The sequence below is a fragment of the Azolla caroliniana genome, unplaced genomic scaffold (genome assembly GCF_043228905.1).
Source record: "Azolla caroliniana isolate FFs.n. ecotype wild unplaced genomic scaffold, voAzoCaro1.0.p SCAF_11, whole genome shotgun sequence".
In the NCBI taxonomy this organism is placed as follows: domain Eukaryota; kingdom Viridiplantae; phylum Streptophyta; class Polypodiopsida; order Salviniales; family Salviniaceae; genus Azolla; species Azolla caroliniana.
The window spans coordinates 17,471,171-17,491,217 of record NW_028230446.1 but is presented as its reverse complement, the minus strand read 5'-3'; the positions used below and the strand labels follow the sequence as shown (position 1 = coordinate 17,491,217).

Here is a 20,047-nt window from a genome sequence, read left to right as displayed (position 1 = left end):
TGAATCTCCAAGACATTCATGTTCTTTTGTGTATTTGGCCTATATCCTATGGCAATAATATAAGCATTTGCTATTCATATATAACACACACTCTCTCTTATTTTGGGTGGTAAGTGGGTTAACTATTTGGTCCATCCTCTTGACCCCACACTAAGTCCTTATCCACCAAAAGTCAAAAGTTGGTTTTCATGGATAATCCTTGACCTTCTTTCTTTCTTTCTTTCTTTCTCTCTCTCTCTCTTAGTCAAAGCTAGTCATGATGGATGATGCCTTGACCTTCTCTTTATCTCTCAGTCAAAAGCTAGTCATGATGGATGATGCCTTGAACTTCTCTCTCTACGCAGACAACATTGTCTTGCTCTCAGAGTCGGAACACGACCTATAAAAGCATCTTAATGCCCTAGATGACTTTTGTACACAATGAGGACTAGTAGTGAATCTAACGAAAACTAAAGTCCTTATCTTTCATACATCGTCCTGAGTTAGGAGTAAATGTCACCTAATCCTCTCTCATAAACTAATTGAGGTCGTGGGATCATATGTATACTTGGGAGTCACTTTTAGTGCTCGCTCAGGTAAATTCTCGATGACCCAGGCAACCAAAGATAGGCTAACGAGAGGGTAAACATCCCTCTCACTCTTAGATAGACAATGCCACCAGTCATACTTTCAAGAGCCACGGACTAAGGGATGGCTCTTCGACTCATTAGTGATCCCTTCCCTCATGTATGCATCAGTAGTATGGGCTCCAGGTCTACCATCTTTCATGTGGACGCAATTAAAGAGACCTTTGGTGACGATGTTATCACATCAACTCTGAAGCAAATTGACGGTACCACATGACATTATTAGAGCAGAGTTCAGTCTACCCCCGATGTTAGTAGAAGCGCTCTTTCAAGTGGTAGTTTTTATTCATCAGATCCTTAGTCAACCACAAGATAGGATATCCCATCGAGCCTTTGAGGCATCATGATCCCTACATGCATCTTGGTATAGCATTGTGGTGAGTTGGTTACTTGCAAACGCCATAGACATTAATAACCTACCTCCCCTTAAGTACAACCATGGGACTGGTCAAACTCTAATCTCTCATGAAGACCGTAATAAAGTGATACACCAAGAAATATGACAAATTTACACTCGATATAAATGGATCACACCACGAGAGCCACTCCCATCGAAAATGTTGTACTATAAGGAACACTTCTTGCATTTCTCTAAGTTAGGTTTTATTACACGACCAAGATATCTAGATACATTCTTATCAAATGCACTAAGGGTGGCCATTGGACAACTTAGGATATCATCTCACCAACTTGAGATTGAGAATGGTCGGGCTAATAGAGTCCCTAGAGAGGAAAGGCTATGTAGGTTATGCCATATAAAGATAGAGGATGAGTATCACTTCACATGCAAGTGCCCAACTTATGCCAAGATACGAGCAGAATACCAAGACATATTAGGACCCTCTCCCACCCTCTCAAAACTATTAGATACCCCGAGTGTAAAGAGACTAGGTAGGTATATCTTAGAACTAAAACAATATAGGGAGAATAAATTACAAAGTGTTAACCATAACCCTTTTACTATTCATCAACATGTAACTACTGTAATTTTTCAGGAACAAGGGGAGACGATGAATGTGGATACATTTACGCCGCTCGGCCTCTCCCTTGAGGAAGCAGAAATGCAAAGAACAACCAAACGCCCTCGGATATTGGGCTTTAAAACAAGTCGACGTGGAGTAGAAAAGATTAAGAAGATAAGGGAACGTGAGCTACATCAACTAGAAGCTATGGTTGGGGTATCTTTTATATTGGGACCACGGGCCACATCCACATCACAACCCTTTGACCTCCCGCTTCTCTTCGAGAGACTTGGATGGAAATGAAATTAGGCCTAGTTTAACATCGTTTTCATTGTAGAACATGTTTTTTATATAGAACAGTTTTGTTATTTTGTTAGAACTATTTAGCTTAAACTCTATTTTTATCTTATTTTTATTTTTACTTTCGATGAATGGGTAAATATCCCATTTTTTTGTAAACCATTTGTCTCATGGGCCAATTTTGGCCTTAGAAGACGTTAATATATCTTTCTTTCTTTCTCTCTCTCTCTCAGTCAAAAGCTAATCGTGATGGATGATGCCTTGACCTTCTCTCCCTCTCTCTGAGTCAACCGCTAGTCATGATGGATGATGTCTTGACCTTCTCTCTCTCTCTCTTTCAATCAAAAGCTAGTCATGATGGATGATGCCTTGACCTTCTCTCTCTCTCTCTCTCTCTCTCTCTCTCAATCAAAATCTAGTCATGATGGATGATGCCTTGACCTTCTCTCTCTCTCTCTCTGTCTCAAAGACTTTCACTGTATGGGATGCCGCCATGGAAGCTCCACTTGCACCCCCCACCCCTCTATTCAATGGTGAGGACGGTGATGGTGATGCCATGACTCTCTGTGTCTCTCTCAATCCACACACAGAGACAGACTCTTACTTTTTCATGGTATAAATTTCCACCATAGAACCTCCAGTTCCACATCAATTTCACCTTTCAACTGAGCCTCACTCCTCCTTCTTCTGCATTTTCATCACCTCCATTCTTCTGCAGTTTGATCTTCTTCATTCTTCTATCTTTCTTTATTCAGTCGTTGTTTTGAATATCATTCTTCCTTCAGAAGCCATGTCAAGAATCCAAGAGGACTGTGTAAATCTCTTCCAGGCTTTCAAAGGTACGTTCTTCTTCTCCTTCGCAGCGCTCAAAATCTCCCAAATGTTCGACTCATTGCTCAATGTTTCCGATATATTAGATTTCACATATGTTCATAACAGAAATATAGTCTGCAAAATGAAAAACAGAAAATATGTTTATCAGAAACTCCAAATTCCTTACAATGCCAGACATGTAGGTAGCACAGTAAAGTAAAGTAAAGACCGTTTGTTTCTCATAGCATGCTTCAGATGTCGTTATCAATACTTATTTATTTTGAGATTTAAATGCCAGAAAACATTTAAAGCAACAAGTATAGGTTGGAATGGCAACACAGTAGTTTAAATTAAAGACACTCAAAAGAGGAATTTCTTATGTGAAAGAAACTTCAGAGGCCCGGCTAGTATTGCAAAAGAATGATCTGATTTGTCTTCTGTGGTGATGCTTTAGGTTTGGGCTGCGATGACAGGAAAGTCATCGAGATTCTCGCACACAGGAATTATGTGCAACGGCAAGAACTACGCCGAGAGTATAAGATACATTATGGCGACGATCTCATTGATAATTTGAAATCGGAGCTCCACGGCAAATTTGAGGTTCGTATTTGGGTTGAACATCCATCAATCCTCCCCGAACGTACCCTTCAAATTTACTTAGCTATCTAATCTGTTTTAACAATTTTGCACCAAATTCAAATGATAAGTTTTATAATTAGGAGATTGATTGCATAATCTGCCCCTACTTACCGGTGAATTAGCTAGAGAATAAGTTACAGTTGATCTATATGTCAATCCTTAATTAAGGGCAAACCTATCTTGCAAATTACAACCAAATATGTGGCTGATTTTCCCTACTTAAATATTAGAGGTGTTTAAATTGGTGAAAAGAACCATCAAACGTTATCTTTGTCATGCTGCCATATATCTCGATTTCGACATTATTATATCTGGACCTGTATTGTTGGTTATACACACAGAAAGCAGTTGTTCTTTGGATGTTGGAACCAGCCGAAAGAGATGCGGCCATACTGAGGGATGCCCTCCAAGGATTGGGTACAAAGGACATTGCTTTGATCGAAATCATTTGCTCTCGCACCACATCACAGTTAGAAGCAATACAGCGAGCCTACAATTCAATATATAAGCGGAACCTCCATGCGGACATTGTTTCGGATACAAGTGGTGACTATAGGACGGTATGTTCACCCTAAGCATCTGAGCTCCAATTCAGTCTCACTGCTCTTTATGGTTTCGATAACGTGATATGGTCAAATAAATTTGTCTGATTGTTATCCTCCTTTAGAAGAATCAACGGTTGGAAAGAATGAAAGCTGAAATGCTGGATGACTCCAGAGCACTGACAAGTTTCTTTTCTCTGATAATGTATTATGTGTTTGTTGCAGCTTCTGATGGCATACATGACTAACCCTAGGCAAGAATCTCCTTTCGATGATGAGTCCCAGGCGCTCGACGATGCCAGGTTGCTCTATAAAGCCACTGAAGGCAGGATCGGTACCGACGAGGCAGACATAATTCATGTCTTCAGCTCTCGAACTGCGAGACAATTGAATGCTGCATTCCGTAGATACTGGGAGAGCTACAATCAGGATATTGAAAAGGTTTGGATAGTCATGCATTCTTCATCGTATTTATTGTTAGGGTTTTGTTGGTGCCCTTATAAAAAGTTAGTAAACCTCATTATTAGGGTTTTAGGATGTTTATAACCTCATTATACAAATAAACCTTGCTATCTTTACTACGATCCTAAGCACCTGCGAGGGTAAAGCATTGGTTCTGATCTGATATGAAAACCATGCTGACAAAATATCCTAGAGTTAACAATGCTCAAAATGGGGAGATAACAACCCAAATTGATTTTGCTATTTCACAAGGAATCTATGCCTGGCATCGACCTTCTAGATCACTGTACAGAAAAAACAATCCCCATTGGAAATGTGTTAGTGTTTTAAAGGTGTGTCCCCAAAGGAAACGTAGCCGCATTGCCCGCTAAATAAGCAATTTCGCAAGGACGCCACATTTACAGTTATGTGGAATTGACCGACTTTATATAGTAGGCATTGTGTGTTTGTCTGTAAAATGTTTGATTTGTTGCAATGTATGCAAATACGTACGTTGTGCTAATTTGCATGTAATGTCTTGTTTTATTCTAGGTCATGGAGTCTGAAACATCTGGAAATTTCTCCAAGCTATTGAAGACAATAATTCAGTGTGTACATAATCCAACCAAGTACTTTGCAGAGGTGAGATTTGGACGTTAATTTATACCTACATACTTGTGCACATTGTATTTGTGTTTCTGAGAGGGCTTTCTTTTGGCCTATTGATCTTTCTCCGCATGAAATGGTTACTAAAGGAAAGGTCTGGGTTAAATGTTTTGCAGATGCTATACTGGTCCATGAAAGGGATTGGAACCAATGATGATGCATTGATTCGCGTGATTGTGACAAGGACGGAAATGGATTTGCAAGCTATTAAGATGGAGTTCCAACATCTGTACAATAAAAGTTTAGAAGATATGATATCATCTGATACCTCTGGTAGCTACAAGAGGTTTCTTCTTGCACTTGTCAATGCAAGCCACCATTGAATGTGTGTTTTAGATGAAATTGTGTTGTGTGTTGCGAATATAGTGCAATAAACATTCCGTAATCCATATATGTATGTATTTTGAAGATAATTTGGTCATTAATCTATGAATTTGTTTTGTTAAAACCTTGTTGATAAGTTAATGAAAAGCATGTCGTGTTTAAAGCTTCTTGCGTCGATCAAAGTCTAGTATCAAACCAGGTGTGAATGATGGTATAAATTTCAACATCAATAGTTGACGAGTAGATTAAACAAATAGATTTAAGAAAACATAAAATAATAATGAGGCACGAGGATAAATTAGCTGCTCAAAAATTCAAGCAGATTTACAAGTTGAAATATCTCATCATTATACAAATAGATTTGAGAAATCATAAAATAATAACAAGGCAAGTGGAATTAGCTGCTCAAAAATTGAAGTAGAAGTCACAGCTTGAAATACTTCATGATTATAAGCCATTGATAATCAAATTCAGAAGTTTTTAACTCTTAATTTAAAAACACAAGAAGAAGAGAGGGAGGGGAGGGGTGTTGAAATAGGAGGTTTGGGGACGGGTGTGTTGAAATAGGAGAGCCGCAGTATGAACAAGTAACCTGGAGTAAATTCAAAAGTTAAACTATTGTGGAACTGAAACCAGTTTTACACGGATATCTTCATCACATGAATACTTCAATAACATCCATTGCTCAACTTCATGATTATGTCATGGTTTGAATTAAAACATCGTTTTCTTTCAGTTTTCCGGGAGCATTGTCCAACCTTCAGCACCATGAAATTGGCAATTGCAAATGACAAATGGAAAACCGTGGAAGTGACCTCAAAACCACTCTAAAGTGACTTCAAGAAATAATTTTAGTTCCACACCCTTATGAATTCATCAATGACTAGAAATTTGGTAACAATGTTAATCATGCTTCCCCCAATATGAACAGATCGGTGATACTCAAAAGAGAAAATGATAAGCGATATATTACATAGAACGGGGGCACAAAAAGAGTGAAAAATCAGTAATTGATAAGCACAAGGTCACTTTACCATTCTTATTTTGGTTTCAAGGTTTGATAATAAAAACCTTCAAAGGATCATCATCATAATGGTAGGCATTAATATCACAATCAAAGTAAAATCAAAATAATTCCAAGACTTCGACAAAATATGTTTCAACAAATGCTCAAAAAGGCATCACCAATGTCTCAAAATGGTAACATGTTGGTGAAAGGCAAATGTATTAATTTACTAAAGCAAGACGAAGAAAAGTATTAACATCTATAATGTTTTCACAAGGAGAGTAGTATCAAGGGACATCACATTTGAAACCAAAAAATAGGCAGCTCCCCTCCAATTGCATACACTCCGATTTCCAAACCTACTCAAGGAGATGGAGAGCCAGAACTCAATCATTTGCATCTTATGACCAGGGAAATAATAATAAGGTTTTGATGGCTGAGAATTACTTTGGAGGGTCCCAAATTGCTAAGGCTAGCAATAGTAGCACTCCAAGTGATCACACTAGAGTAACGCATTATGCTGTGGAATGAGAGAAAATGACAGCCATGGTACCCTTGCAAATTCATCTTTAAGACCTCTGCGAGAGTGAGTGAATCTTTAAAACTTCATCTTTAAACATACGATTTAAACCAGCAATTATTTCGATATACCCGGATACATCCATACTGATCAATGTACCGCATTCCCGAAACCACACAACTAGCACACACAAGGACAAGAGCAGAAAATATTGAACGCTTTGTATAGCAATCCCATCTCAGCATATGGGATTAAGACTCAGCATTTGGCGCTCATAGACCCATTAAATGGGTTAGGCTCTCATACTTTATATGGTTCTCATAGATCCAGCAACGATGATACTTAGAATTTGATTCTTATAGACCCATCTAATATTTTAGCTAGAGTTTTGAGAACCAGAAAATGCACAATTGGCTCTCCATACTTTATATGGTTCTCATAGATCCAGCAAAGATGATACTTAGAATTTGATTCTTATAGACCCATCTAATATTTTAGCTAGAGTTTTGAGAACCAGAAAATGCACAATTGGCTCTCCAAGTCCACCTAATGTGTCCATTGAGTACACGTGCCATCTCTCATGAACCTATGAATAGAATATCAGAAAGACTACAAATAAGAGAACAGGAAAAAATCGAAATGAATCAATAAATTATATTAAGGGGATGATATGTGCATTCCCACAACGGCACAGCAATGAGGGAGAAACTTGACAAAAAATATTCACAATTGGAATTGAACAAAAATGTTGGACCTATATATCTGGGGAATCCTTTCTATGATATGGGATCCGTCTCCTTCCAAAAAGAATGGAGGACCATCACGGACGCTCATCAGAATCCAGAAGAAATGGTGTTTGACCAAAGTAGGCAACGAATTGGGTTAAAGAAATAAACCAGCTTGAATATAGCTCCAGTGATTGATTAGTCCAACATATTTGTCCACAAGTCAAAGTGCAGTCCACTTTCAGAAGCTTCGAGAGTTGCTTGGAGAAAAATGTCAACAGTGCAGAATAAAAACCTTTGTGAGGTTCTGGAAAATTCTAGACAGAAAGACAAAAAGTCAATGGGCAGCTTGCAACCCTGCCATTGTAGTGGCATTGATCTCATGAGAGTAGATAATAAATACACTCTAGTGAAATTACACATATGGATGCTCATGACCATTATTTATTTTCAATTATGTGTTGCCTAGTGAGTATTCATGATCTGGTCTCGTTTATCAGTCTTTTGCCAAGTCATCTTTTCAAAAGTTTTTCAATCACTGAATAGCTAACTTGGAACTTGGAAGCATATTGCATCGTAATATACAAATATGAAACAGCTTGACAAAAGTGAGCAATGACAGATACCCACCAAATACATTATTCTCAAATATGACATGATTCTTCCCTATATCTCAGATTTCACTCTTAGATTCATTGCAATTTATGCATCCACATTGAGAATGAAACCAAGCTGTACAACGTATACCATACCTATACTGTATTTATGCCCACCTTTCTAGACTCCCAGAACTCACTATGATCAAACACCCTACGTTACAGTTTAGAGATGAGACACATCAAAAAGATCCACGTGATTGTGGGAATAGGACACATCAAGAAAAAGATATTCATAATAATCAGTACAGTGACATGACAACTACATACCATGTAGAATATTATATATCTATCTAGTTGTGCATACTTATATATGTTGCATTTCAACAGTTCCAAAATTGGTATACATCATCCAATATATCATTTCGTCCATATCTCCTAAAGACAGGGAAAGATAGCCTTGGAGTTATTTCAGCAAGGTGTGAAAAAATCTTGTACTGGATAGCCAAACTTGAGCATGATCAACATCCTTGCAGCATGACTCATTATCATTCTGCAGGTGTGAAACAATCACCGTATCTATTTAAAATTCCATACTTATGTGAACTATGATGATCATCATATTGTCTCCAAATTCCAATACATGATTACATTTCTCCACACGTTCCAAAGACGGTCCTGGAATTAATTCAGCAATACTTCATCTTATAAGTGCAGAGACAAACTTGAATAGGACTACATGTCTGCATAATTATCATTATGCAGACTGGATCTAACACATTTTTACACAACTCCAATGCATTCTCCCACAACATCTGATATATTCTCACATAATTGCCGACACAATCTTACATACCACCCAATAAATTTGTATAGCCCTCCCATATACTCTTTACATACCTCCATAACTCATTCTCATATACCTCCCGATAAATATGCAAAGACCCCCTCCCATATATACTTTACATAACTACATCATATTATTATAACACTCCATTATATTCTTACATAGTATCCACGAAATTCTAGAGACAAACTCTTTGCTGATGATGAGGATATAACTGTATTACGCTCTCAAATTACACCCACAACAGTCTAGAGATGGAGAATGTAATTCCATTTTATTCTCACGTACATTTTAAATATTCTAGAGATAAACCTCTATGCTAATGATGAGAAACGAAGGGAAATGTTCGCAAATATTATGACACAAAAAGAAAGAGTACAAATTAATCAATTGCAAAAGACCTGGGAATTTATTTGAATGAGCGATGGACCAATCCTTTCTTTCTTTCTTTACTTGTCTTCATATGAAAAAACCTGTGAGTTTATTTGAATAAGCGATGAACCAATATTATCTTCCTTACTTTACTTGTCTTCATCTGAAGGCTTCTTTCTGTAATTTTCTTCATAGACACGAGCAATGATGACTGCGGTTTTGAAGAGCTTTCGGACGTCTGGAACGCTGTAGTTCTGAGCAATATACACACCATACACGGACCCCGCGGAGAAGAAGAAGAGAGAGCGGATAAAAGACATAACTTGACGAACAATGAGAAAACAACAGCGCCAACGCCGGGACCAGACAAAGAAAACCAAACCCTAACCCTAACAGAGCAGAGCAGAGCAGAGCAAAGCAGAGAAGCGAAGCCCCAAAACAAAGAGCTTTATGGGGGGGTAGATATCTCCTCTCGCTTTGTGTTTTCGTTATTTCCAAATATGCCCCTGGGGTTTGGTTTATTCCCAGAATACCCCTCCTTGGGCTCTCTCATTATACATACTCCTACAAATACCCCTATTGGCTTTTCATTATACTCCCAAAATGCCCCCGTTTTTTTCATCACTTTCCCCCTACTTGACCATGATGAATCGACCACACGGTTACCACTGTTACTACTTCAACTATATATACAAATAGATATAGCATATTTTAGTGAACATAACCAAGTACTACTACATCAGCTATATGTATATACAACCTATTTTCGATACCAGGCACTCGGAGCCTTACCTTTTCAAGCTTTTTCTTTCCTACGTTTGAAGGGAACAACAATGATATTTTCCTAGCTCTTGTTGTACATGGATTGCTCTCCCTCCATATTTTAACTTATCCCGAGTTTTTCTTTTCTTTAGTACTCTACCAACACGACCTAGTTATGCCTTTAAAAGAGCCTTTCAATGCTAATACACTGCAAAGCTATACAGTGTTTCAAATGGCACCCACTTTTCCTTATTTACCTTGAATGCGCTACTCGAGCACAATTGTCCATGCTACTTGAGCAATTATAGTGTTGATTCAATCCTTTTGATATCTGCTAAGGACATTTGGGGAGATATGGAAATCAGAGAAGGAACAAGGAAAAGCAAAAGGGTGATAAATGGTCATCCAATCGTTGCATGCAGTTTTGTGATCAAACACTTATCACCATTTGGAGTTAAACATTATTGCATAAAGCTCTGCGATTAAGCATGTATAAATTCCAAGAAGTTGTTAATATTAAATGCTCTCTTGAATATTGATCAACTAAAGGAATAAGTAGTATTCTTTAGTTGTGATTGATTAAGGTTATTCAAGTACACATTGATCAATGGGGGTTGATGGCTTGCTTCTCCATTTATGAAACTTATGATATCGAGAGGTATAACTTTCTAGAACACTTAGATGTGCACCATACTAAGAGATTGGCCTCCAATATGTGAATATGCTAGATTATCGATAAGACCTACTACATTGAACTATTGATTAATCACAAATCTTGGTTGCATGCCCTTCAACGCTCAATGCTACTCATACATGCATAAGGTGCAAGCTAGTGGTATAGCATGTCAACTTGATGACAAGGTGGTAGATATGAAGCTTAGGGGTGAGCTTGTATTGAAACTATGTTTGGAGGTCAATCTAATGGTCGACATATATACAAGAAATACATTGACTTGTTTGTGCACTCGTGTCTAGATTGATTAGTGTTAGATTTGCCACTGAGGCGTAATAATACTTGTTAATAAAAACAAATTTGGCCCTTACCCATTTCTTATAGCTTTAATACTCTAGAATTACCTTTTCAACATCCTCTTAATAAAGGGTTAATTTTATATATATATTCTCTTAGCTTTTGAGATACTTCTCACATGATCCACCTAGGCCAATGGTTTTGGTTATGTTTCTCTTGACGGGTAATGCATAACATTTTTGCTTTTGATAAAATATATTATTTCTAGACATATTATTATTATTATCAATGACATGTATTATTCACAGTTTAAAATATGGTTGTAATTCATGCATTCTCAACATCATGATATTATGACTAGCTTATGGCATTTCATCTTTGCTTTGGAACTTTTTCATTCCTTTATACCACTTCAATGATTCCAACAATCCTGCACAAGATGACCAATTTTATCACAAACATGTCCAAGATACAAGTTTGTTTATTATCTTGACTCCATTGTTTCTATCTCCTGCTTCAACCACTTTATTACTTTCTACGTCTACTTTTACTAGAGGTATCATCTCAAACTTGACTGAATTTCGATTTAATCCAGCATCACCTCAACCTACCTTCAATCTTCATTTGCCCAATTAAATTGCACGGCTCTTACTCCAATCATTAGATATATGCACTCTTGCTGTAATTCAAGAATTAGATGGTCAAATGATAGAATATTGAGTATATCCATATAAATTTTAAACAATTAGTACTTTCTCTGTGATCTTTCTAACTAAACAAGTTAGCACTCTCTCATCATCATCAACCACCATTTTCCAAATCATCGTCAAAGTTCCTACATAATCCTAGACAAACATCCATTGACAATTTCATATATACAATTCTAATTGTAACTATACATCCTAAACAGACTCCCTCTTTATCATCTTCGTGAAAACCACGAAGGAACCTAAACCTATTATACTCCAAAGTACAGGTTCAGCAAGATGAAAAAACCCAAGCAATATTTGTAATACTTATGAGTAGATCAGTAGTATATTAGAATATTCTACAAGCACCATGCAAAGCACTAGTGATGTTCCCTATTGAATGTTTAGAGAGAGAAACTGAGTGATCATAAGATTAATTAACTAATCAAACTGTAAATACATCAGACCACGTTCATTTTCCATTTTTATTGAACCTTTTCTCCTTTATTGAAGGAACTGAAATGACACATGCACAATTTCAGCTTATAGTATGCATACATATAAAGTATAATACCATCTCCTTTCCTTCTTCCCCACACAACTTAAAACTTAACAATTCAAGCACCCATAAGTAGGAAAACGTATCAAATAGCAAATAAAACACCCATGATTTTAAAAATTGACATATTGAACAAAGTCATGTTGGACTCTAATTCTGAAATGACAACCTTGAAAAACAAGACCCCAAGCAATCCCAGGTAAATATATTCCAAACCTTCCATAAGCACTCACAAAATAAAACACATACTATGAAGGTTCAAGTCTTATCTACATAAGTGTGCTTGTAACCTTTCCTATCGCTCACAAAATTAAACACTACACATGGAGGTTATGATCACTATGTACATAGACTAACATAGGATTTGAAAAAAAAAATCTGAAATATAACATTGGGAACTCCAATCGACAATAGAAGACTTCATTCATGACTATATTGCAGCATATTCAGCTAAGATACCGTTCCACTGAAAAAAACAAAATAAACTTTAGAAAACACACCAAAAGTCTATTAACTTGTAAAAAGGCACCACCTTATTCCCAGGTATATTATAATCACAACAAAGAACTGCTATATATTGAGAACTTGTCGCATGTATACAGAATAATTTTCATAAGAAACTCCTGAGTATATTGATGAATCCTTCTCAGTGGAACCAGAACAAGCTCGCAGTTTTTTGCAAATAAAAAGGTATGTCGCAATGAAATCAGCAAACAAAGATGAGAAAACATATTTTTCCAGTTCACATAGAGGACACAAAAATAAAATATTACAAATATAGCAAACACACGGAACTGTTTTAAACATAGATACATATAAACCAAGATATATTTTCATGTAACAATAAATCTCAAACATCTTGCCCTACTTGAAACCAAAACCTTGATTTATTGTTTGACGAGCATCCAACAAAGTGACATGTTTCATACCTTGAAAGGGTTGGCTGAGAGTAGGAAGCTTCAGGATATAACAATAATGACCACTCTCGGATGGGTGATATAGAGAGATGAAGAAGAAAGAGAGATAATACACCTCCAGGGTGTCCTCTGAGAGCAGAGGTGCACAAACATCAATGTTCATCATTCATAGCCCAAACAAAAGTTATGCCACCCCTACTCAATCTTTTAAAGGAACTCATGCTCGGTTACTCAAAAGAGGATCAACAAAAAAGAACCATAAAGTTGCTTTCACATTTAAATCATCACATCAATCTGAATCTCAAGGTCAAGCTTGGTAAATAATCACACACACAAGATCCAGACTTTGTGCAAATAAGTGAGGCACCGTTGTAGGAGCAAAAAATTTGTTTCCAGTAAAAATACAAATGAGTTTCCATTTCATCTTATGATATTCACATGAAACATACAAACCACAAATGGTATCTTTTAGAAGTAAAGAGGCCCGACCAAAAACGTCTAATCACCACAACTCACAATATATGGCCTTGTGTTGTGCCATGTCAGGGTGTGCACTTTCGCAAGTCCTGTTACAGAAATTTCCAGTTGCACGATGAGGTACAGGTCAAAGGGAATTCAAAACTTCGCCAAAATAGTCTTCTCACCTCATTTCTTGGTGTTGAAACCCCCAAACTCTGCCAATCATATGAAACTTTGTCATGCTTCAGAAGATAACATGATTTTTCTCACATATGATTTTTCCACAACATCTGATGATGCTGATGGTGGAAATCATTGTGAGAGTGATGATCTTGATGATAATGTAATGGTAAAAGATTAAATATGATGATTCTTATGCCTTTCCAAATTATTCCCCATGTAATTTGGCTATGCTTATTAGGGCTGAGGAGTAAAAACTAACAGCCTTCTACCTCTTGTGCATGCATAATCTTTTTCTTTCAAGGGATGTATTATCTTTTCAAACATAAGATCAGACAGCACAAAACTCATTTTACTTGGCTCGCACAAGTCACCCACCTACAGTCATACATATGCTTTAAGTAGTGTTGAGCACCAATGAAACCGATCCACCTCAAATTCATCTGTCCCACATAACTTTATAAGTTGGAAATGTATCCATGTAAATAGTAGGAAAAAAATGTAGCATAAGGCAAAAGCTGTATTTAGAAACCAACAATGTCTTTCCAGGACACGCTCTGAAGATTGTTTGCATAACAGAATGCAAATACTTAATAAAAATACTCTCAATATAGAAGAAAAAAACAAAATGAGATGTGGACGTACCATTTTAATAAGAAGTACCGCTTACATAGACAAGGTACTGATCCAGCGTACTGCTCCCTAACCACATGGTCTAGCTTTTAAGTCAACTACCACCACGCTGATATTATCTTTGCTTCCTCTGCTATATGCGAGCTTCACTAGAAGGGCGGCCACAGCTGCAGCAGCAGGATCTTCACCAGGTAGAGATGGTCGGGACTTGTACTTCTTTCGTAGAGCTGTGAGACTTTTGCGGGCAACTTCACATGCACAATCATTTGTAACAACATCCCATAACCCATCAGTACCTAGAATCAAACACTCATCATCTGGCATACGTTGAATGCATGTTACTTCTGGCTCCGAGATAACGTATCGTTTGAGATAGCGATCTCCTGTATCAAACCATATCAAGATTGAGAATGATATTCGTTGTTGTCATAAAACAAACAAGTGGGCTTCAACAAACCTATTGCCCTAGAGAGAGCAAGAAAACCCCCTACTCTATATCCATCCCAGCATATTACCCTCCCCCCCGCCGCTTCAATACGATTAGTCTCTGCCTCTGGCTGTGACACAATGAATAGAATGTTATGCTGAAACAATGACACACAAAATAATAAAACTTTTGAGCATAAAATAATCTATATTCTAGAAAAATTAAAAGATAAATAAGGATCACATTTAAGAAAAGTAAAAAAAACCAATCATGGAATCTTTACATATGTAAAGAAAACGTAGAATTACAAACAAACTGTGTACCTTATGATCTCTGGATAAAGGCAGGGCTGTGTTACCTCGAGCAAGGACAGCTCTGGAATCTCCACAGTTACCAATAACTATCTGAGATGAACCAATAACTGCAACTACAGCTGTCGTACCTACATTATCTGGTGCAATCGCATCCACACAGCATAAACATCCATTGTCCAGAGTATAATCATCAATATCCTTGCTATTAGCATTCTTATCATCATCTCGTATCCCATTTGGGCATATTCCTCCAACATCCTTATCTACCTTGAAAAATGTGGCTTTCATCACTTCATCCCACTTTGCATTCCACATATCATTTGAATATCCAGCACTAAAACCTTTTTCAATCTCCTCAGCAAGTGAATGATGAAAACTTTCCATGCAATAAAGAGAAGCCTGCAACACCGCATCATCATCATCATTATCATGTAGTACAATTCATTCATGGATCGTGGATGATAAAAATCTATAAAGTGATTTACATAATGTAAAAGCTTTATTATAGCCAAAAGAGTTTACATATATTTTTAAGCAATGACAGTTTTGAAACTTACTTGAGAGCCACCATGCCCATCATAAACACCAAAAAAGTGCAAATCTGAAGGCGCTCTCTCAGCTGATTCAGATTCAACAATCTGACATCCAAGGCCCACAAAAGGTGTTACAATGGTCGCGGTATCCTCCATTTCTCTTCGACGACCACAAAATAATAATTTCCCACTAGGAAGTACGATTGAATTTCTCCAGCTATGGTAAGGCAAACCTTGTAAATGTGGCGATGGATGGGTTCTAGATAAATCCAACAACGATGTAGTATCTGATGAGGGCTCTATGTTAACATCACTTGAGATTCCTTTCAACGTAGTCTCTCTCAAATCTGAGGACCTTTCAATAGCTTTGACAATACCATGTTTCAAAGTGCATTTGGGGAGGCTGCTCAATTCAGCTGTTTGGGTTGTTGTACAGATTGTCTCTTTCATGTCATTCATAGAACTTTCTCGGGTCTTTTGTGCAGTCTTGCTTACCTTTAATGCATATTTTTTTTGGTGCCATCCTTCAAGGGGGAATGAGTGAGATCTGATCAATCCACAGCCTTTTGAAAGATTGATTGAAGACTTGGTCCTACAAAAATCAGGTCTCTGCTGAGATACCTTTACTGTCTCTGGGTCACGAGATTTCTCGTCCTCGCAAGTGTGGAAAAGACTGGAATGACAGGGTGTATGTAAGCCCTGTTGTGAGTTCATTGAACTGCACATGCTGTTAGTTATCTCTTCTGATATAAATTTTGCTGAGAATCAAAGTATCCACGAATGACAATATGAATCCTTTGATGAGAGAGTGTAAAAAATAAAGTTAAACTCGTCTAAAAAAATTGTTCCCTTGATGAAAGATACAAATAACCTCACCCTTCCCTTCATGAAAAATATTTTGAGATCTTCACTTGAGGGTTCAGGTAACTACGTCCTTCAAGGAATGATAAGTATCCTTGGATTCAAGAAACCCTCTGTTCTTGATTAGACACGTTTCACAACTTCTTCAAAAGACGTTTGTTCCTCTGATACTAACTTTGTTAAGAATCAAGATACCCTACCCTTTGATATCGGCATCAAGTCTATTCTGCTGATAAGGAATGCTGAGCTTTGATAAATCACTGAGAAAGCATATTCAATTGGTCAGAGAACTTTGCCTCTTCTGATCAACTATTTTGAGAATCAAAGTATCCTTCAAAATTATATGATATCTCTATTCTTGACGAGAGGGGAATACCTACCCATACCAAAAAGGCTTATTTCCTTGTCAATGCAACTTTGGTTCTTTCGACATCAACTTCATTGAAGAACTGCTGTCCCCGATGTAAAGCTTCTTCTTTTCATAGGAGATATTTTGCTAAGAAGCAACCTTGCATTATCTTTGCTTTATCAAGGAAATGCAGAAGTGTAAACCAACAGCTAATGAAAAGTCCTTGAGAAATTATCTCTGTTTTTTATGTTAGGGTATAAGTACATGGGCCACCAATTCCTTGCGGAAACATAGAAACTTTGTAAGTCAAAATATTATGTAAAGCAGTTGGAAAAGTGCTCTTTGTATTAGGGTTATGATTTGCAGTTTAAGGTTCGGGCTTCATGTTTCAAGTTTCCTCTATATGTCACCCATATAATTTATGTCTGCTTTCTACTCATTATTGTATAAACATTTTTCAAGGAAAAACAATACATAGGGGTTTCAATGCTATGGGAATGCCCGTGACAATTGCCATTTGATAATAAATACGAAACCTAATAGGAAACTAATAGGAAAAACAAGAGCGTTCGTTACCTATTATTGTCTCTGATGCAGATGGAATATCACTGATGACCCTAAAAGAGCACCTCGCAAAGAAAAAAACGCTGCTTCTGTCTTGTTCTGCTGTAAAGAAATAGATCTAAGAAAAAAAAAAAAAAGCAAGCAAGCAAGTGGGGGGATGGAAAACAAGCCCCTAGTTTGTTTCGCATAAAAAAAAAGGTATGGACGAAAACCCAATAACCCTAAACCTAATTGTAGAGAGAAGAGGGGAAGAAGGACTTTAAATAGATTATTGATTTGATCTGTGTCAGGTGATTGAGATACAGTGTGGGACAATCTGAGGTTCATAAGAAGCAGCTATGGCGAGACTCAAAGCGAGGTAGCGCACACAGAGAGAAAGAGCAAGTGAGAGAGTGAGAAACAGGGAGCTCTTGATTTTGTTGAGGGCAGTGTTTTGTTTTGGCTGAGGACATGATGTGTCATGCTTATGTTCTTCCAAGAGGATGCCTCTCTCTCTCTCCTTTTACCCTAATGGTAAGCCGTTAACACTACAACCACTACATCTTGGGTTCGAAACCTAATTTTCTCACCTCTCTATTATATATATACATACTTCATGTGTATCTCTTAATTCACTAGATGCCATTGTGGAATGTAGGGGTTGAACCAAGGACCACCTGATCTCCATTGGACAACCTTACCAACTGAGCAACTCTCTCTCTCTCTCTCTCTCCCTCATACACGTGCTCCATCCATCCATCCATGGCTATGCAAACGCATCAACACCCATCCATGACTAGGCATACGCATCAACATCCGCCCTACTACTGCTCGTCCCTGATGCGATGTGCCTTTGTCTGGCTCTATGTTTGGCATTAACTCTGTGTGTGTGTGTGTGTGTTGGTGTGGTGTTTGCAACCACGCCCATGTTGGGTCTTTTGATGGCATCAAGTGTGTGTGTGTGTGTGTGTGTGTGTATGTGTGTTGGTGTGATGTTTGCAACCACGCCCATGTTGGGTCTTTTGATGGCATCAAGTATGTGTGTATGTGCGCGCGCGCGTGCGTGTTGGTTTGGTGTTTGCACCTGGTTTCTGGTTGCAATACACACTCCATCAAGTTTCCTTTCCCGTGTATACAATGCCAAGAAATCAATTTGTGTAGTCGCTGACAGAATAGATGGTAGAGCGATGGACGCATGCTCAATGTTTAATTGCTTGTGGTAATTAGGGTTTAGGGTTTAGGTGATGACAATGGTGGCAATGGCCATGATATTGATGTGTCATCATCCTCTAGAAACTAGTAGCTTCGACCCAATAGAACTTGGGCATGCTTTTCTCCTCAAGCATCACCCTTGCTGCTTGTACGAGCGTCATGTTGAGAACAAGGGTTTAACACATGGGAGAACAATGATTAAGGCTCCATGAATGTATTTCACTTAAGATTGCAGGCTCTTCATGTGTTCAACACTTGGTTACCTCATGGCAAGCACTCTTTGTTATGTGTATGGAAACCATCATCTAGTAGAGAGCATTGTAATTCTTTGCAAAAAGAGTTACTTGTGTCTTCTCGGTTATTATGTTGGCCAGGAAATGAGAGATTGTGCACTCAATTTAATCATTTATTTCGTTCAGGGATCAAAGAGGTGGGAGATATAGATGAGGCTTCATCTCAAAGAATTTTGGACTTTGTTGAAGCACGACAATTATTACACATCCCGCCTAATTATGGGTTTATTTGGCAACAACTACAAAATATTGCATTGATGCAAGGTCCCTTACCTCTACAAACAGGAGAACAACCGTGGATTGATTGGTGTTTATGAGGTCAAACGTCATTGTTACAAGTGACTACTAATATTTTGTATCATTGCTTTGTTGAGTCTCTTGGAGGGCTATCATTTAAGGATAAAGAAGAATGGAAAATACACAAATATGATCATGGGTGGTGGCAGATCTTACAATGTAGTTGGCATTCTAAATTGTCACTTGTAACAAAGGTCTTCATTTTGGAGAGTTTTGATTAGAGGATTGCCTTTGGGATTAGCTCTAGAGCGTGTGGACTAGCAATGGGTAATTGCTTCTTTTGCATTGTTCAAATGGAATATAGTACTCATCGATTTATACAATGTCCAATTGTTTGTCAGTTTTGACGTTACATTTCTCAAATTTGGCCAGTTTTATCACGATGTTATTTGACACCTAGACAGTGGGTGCTTGCACATTTTACATAGGTTGACCCAAAATCAAAGGTAGAGATCGTTTTCTATTTCTGAGATATTGGGGATTGCGCCATAATTGGGACATGCGCAACGCTGTCGTGCCTTTTGGCGTCAGATCGTTTGCATGAATCAGGTGGGAACCGCTGGGGTTTTGGACTAGGAAGAGGAAGAATTTGAGGCGATTTTAATTATGAATAGATTATTATAAACTTGCGAATCCCACAAGTATAATATATTTTATTAATCAGTATTTA

At 37.7% G+C, this 20,047-nt stretch overlaps 3 protein-coding genes across 9 annotated transcripts; 1 reads left to right on the top strand and 2 right to left on the bottom strand.

The window, feature by feature from the left end:
• Nucleotides 1-2,538: 2,538 nt before the first annotated feature.
• Nucleotides 2,539-5,380, top strand: LOC147858161 (uncharacterized). The gene is made up of 6 exons (XM_087326812.1): nucleotides 2,539-2,727; nucleotides 3,156-3,301; nucleotides 3,682-3,900; nucleotides 4,108-4,323; nucleotides 4,876-4,965; nucleotides 5,106-5,380. Exons 1-6 carry the CDS (start codon nucleotides 2,679-2,681, stop codon nucleotides 5,310-5,312), a joined length of 927 nt encoding a protein of 308 aa, XP_087182938.1. The 5' UTR covers nucleotides 2,539-2,678; the 3' UTR covers nucleotides 5,313-5,380.
• Nucleotides 5,381-5,599: 219 nt separating this feature from the next.
• LOC147858160 (uncharacterized) lies at nucleotides 5,600-9,786 on the bottom strand. 3 transcript variants are annotated; one of them, XM_087327652.1, is made up of 2 exons: nucleotides 9,409-9,786; nucleotides 5,600-5,905 (listed from the first exon to the last, which is right to left on the bottom strand). In XM_087327652.1, the coding sequence occupies exon 1, from the start codon at nucleotides 9,697-9,699 to the stop codon at nucleotides 9,529-9,531; it is 171 nt and encodes a 56-aa protein (XP_087183778.1). In that variant the 5' UTR covers nucleotides 9,700-9,786; the 3' UTR covers nucleotides 5,600-5,905; nucleotides 9,409-9,528. The 3 variants fall into 3 exon arrangements, with proteins under 3 accessions (XP_087183778.1, XP_087183779.1, XP_087183777.1); XM_087327653.1 differs by lacking the exon at nucleotides 5,600-5,905 and adding an exon at nucleotides 7,476-7,921; XM_087327651.1 differs by lacking the exon at nucleotides 5,600-5,905 and adding an exon at nucleotides 8,437-8,838 and having other exon boundaries at nucleotides 9,409-9,699.
• A 2,785-nt stretch (nucleotides 9,787-12,571) lies between these two features.
• Nucleotides 12,572-17,752, bottom strand: LOC147858159 (putative protein phosphatase 2C 8). Of its 5 annotated transcripts, none has more exons than XM_087326807.1 (7): nucleotides 15,847-17,477; nucleotides 15,299-15,688; nucleotides 15,006-15,132; nucleotides 14,561-14,931; nucleotides 14,294-14,358; nucleotides 13,793-13,950; nucleotides 12,572-12,825 (listed from the first exon to the last, which is right to left on the bottom strand). In XM_087326807.1, the coding sequence occupies exons 1-4, from the start codon at nucleotides 16,546-16,548 to the stop codon at nucleotides 14,618-14,620; spliced, it is 1,533 nt and encodes a 510-aa protein (XP_087182933.1). In that variant the 5' UTR covers nucleotides 16,549-17,477; the 3' UTR covers nucleotides 12,572-12,825; nucleotides 13,793-13,950; nucleotides 14,294-14,358; nucleotides 14,561-14,617. The 5 variants fall into 5 exon arrangements, with proteins under 5 accessions (XP_087182933.1, XP_087182931.1, XP_087182932.1 ...); XM_087326805.1 differs by lacking the exon at nucleotides 12,572-12,825 and adding an exon at nucleotides 17,609-17,752 and having other exon boundaries at nucleotides 13,646-13,950; nucleotides 15,847-17,269; XM_087326806.1 differs by lacking the exon at nucleotides 12,572-12,825 and adding an exon at nucleotides 17,609-17,746 and having other exon boundaries at nucleotides 13,646-13,950; nucleotides 15,847-17,311.
• Between the last annotated feature and the right edge of the window lie 2,295 nt (nucleotides 17,753-20,047).

Excerpts from the sequence above, each read along its gene's own strand:
- LOC147858161 (XM_087326812.1), top strand. The coding sequence starts at position 2,679 with ATGTCAAGAATCCAAGAGGACTGTGTAAATCTCTTCCAGGCTTTCAAA. Across the intron at positions 3,302-3,681 it reads AGCTCCACGGCAAATTTGAG|AAAGCAGTTGTTCTTTGGAT; the intron begins GTTCGTATTTGG and ends TTATACACACAG. Across the intron at positions 3,901-4,107 it reads CAAGTGGTGACTATAGGACG|CTTCTGATGGCATACATGAC; the intron begins GTATGTTCACCC and ends TGTTTGTTGCAG.
- LOC147858160 (XM_087327652.1), bottom strand. The coding sequence starts at position 9,699 with ATGTCTTTTATCCGCTCTCTCTTCTTCTTCTCCGCGGGGTCCGTGTAT.
- LOC147858159 (XM_087326805.1), bottom strand. The coding sequence starts at position 16,548 with ATGTGCAGTTCAATGAACTCACAACAGGGCTTACATACACCCTGTCAT. Across the intron at positions 15,133-15,298 it reads CTTTATCCAGAGATCATAAG|CATAACATTCTATTCATTGT; the intron begins GTACACAGTTTG and ends TCATTGTTTCAG. Across the intron at positions 14,932-15,005 it reads TGCTCTCTCTAGGGCAATAG|GAGATCGCTATCTCAAACGA; the intron begins GTTTGTTGAAGC and ends GGTTTGATACAG.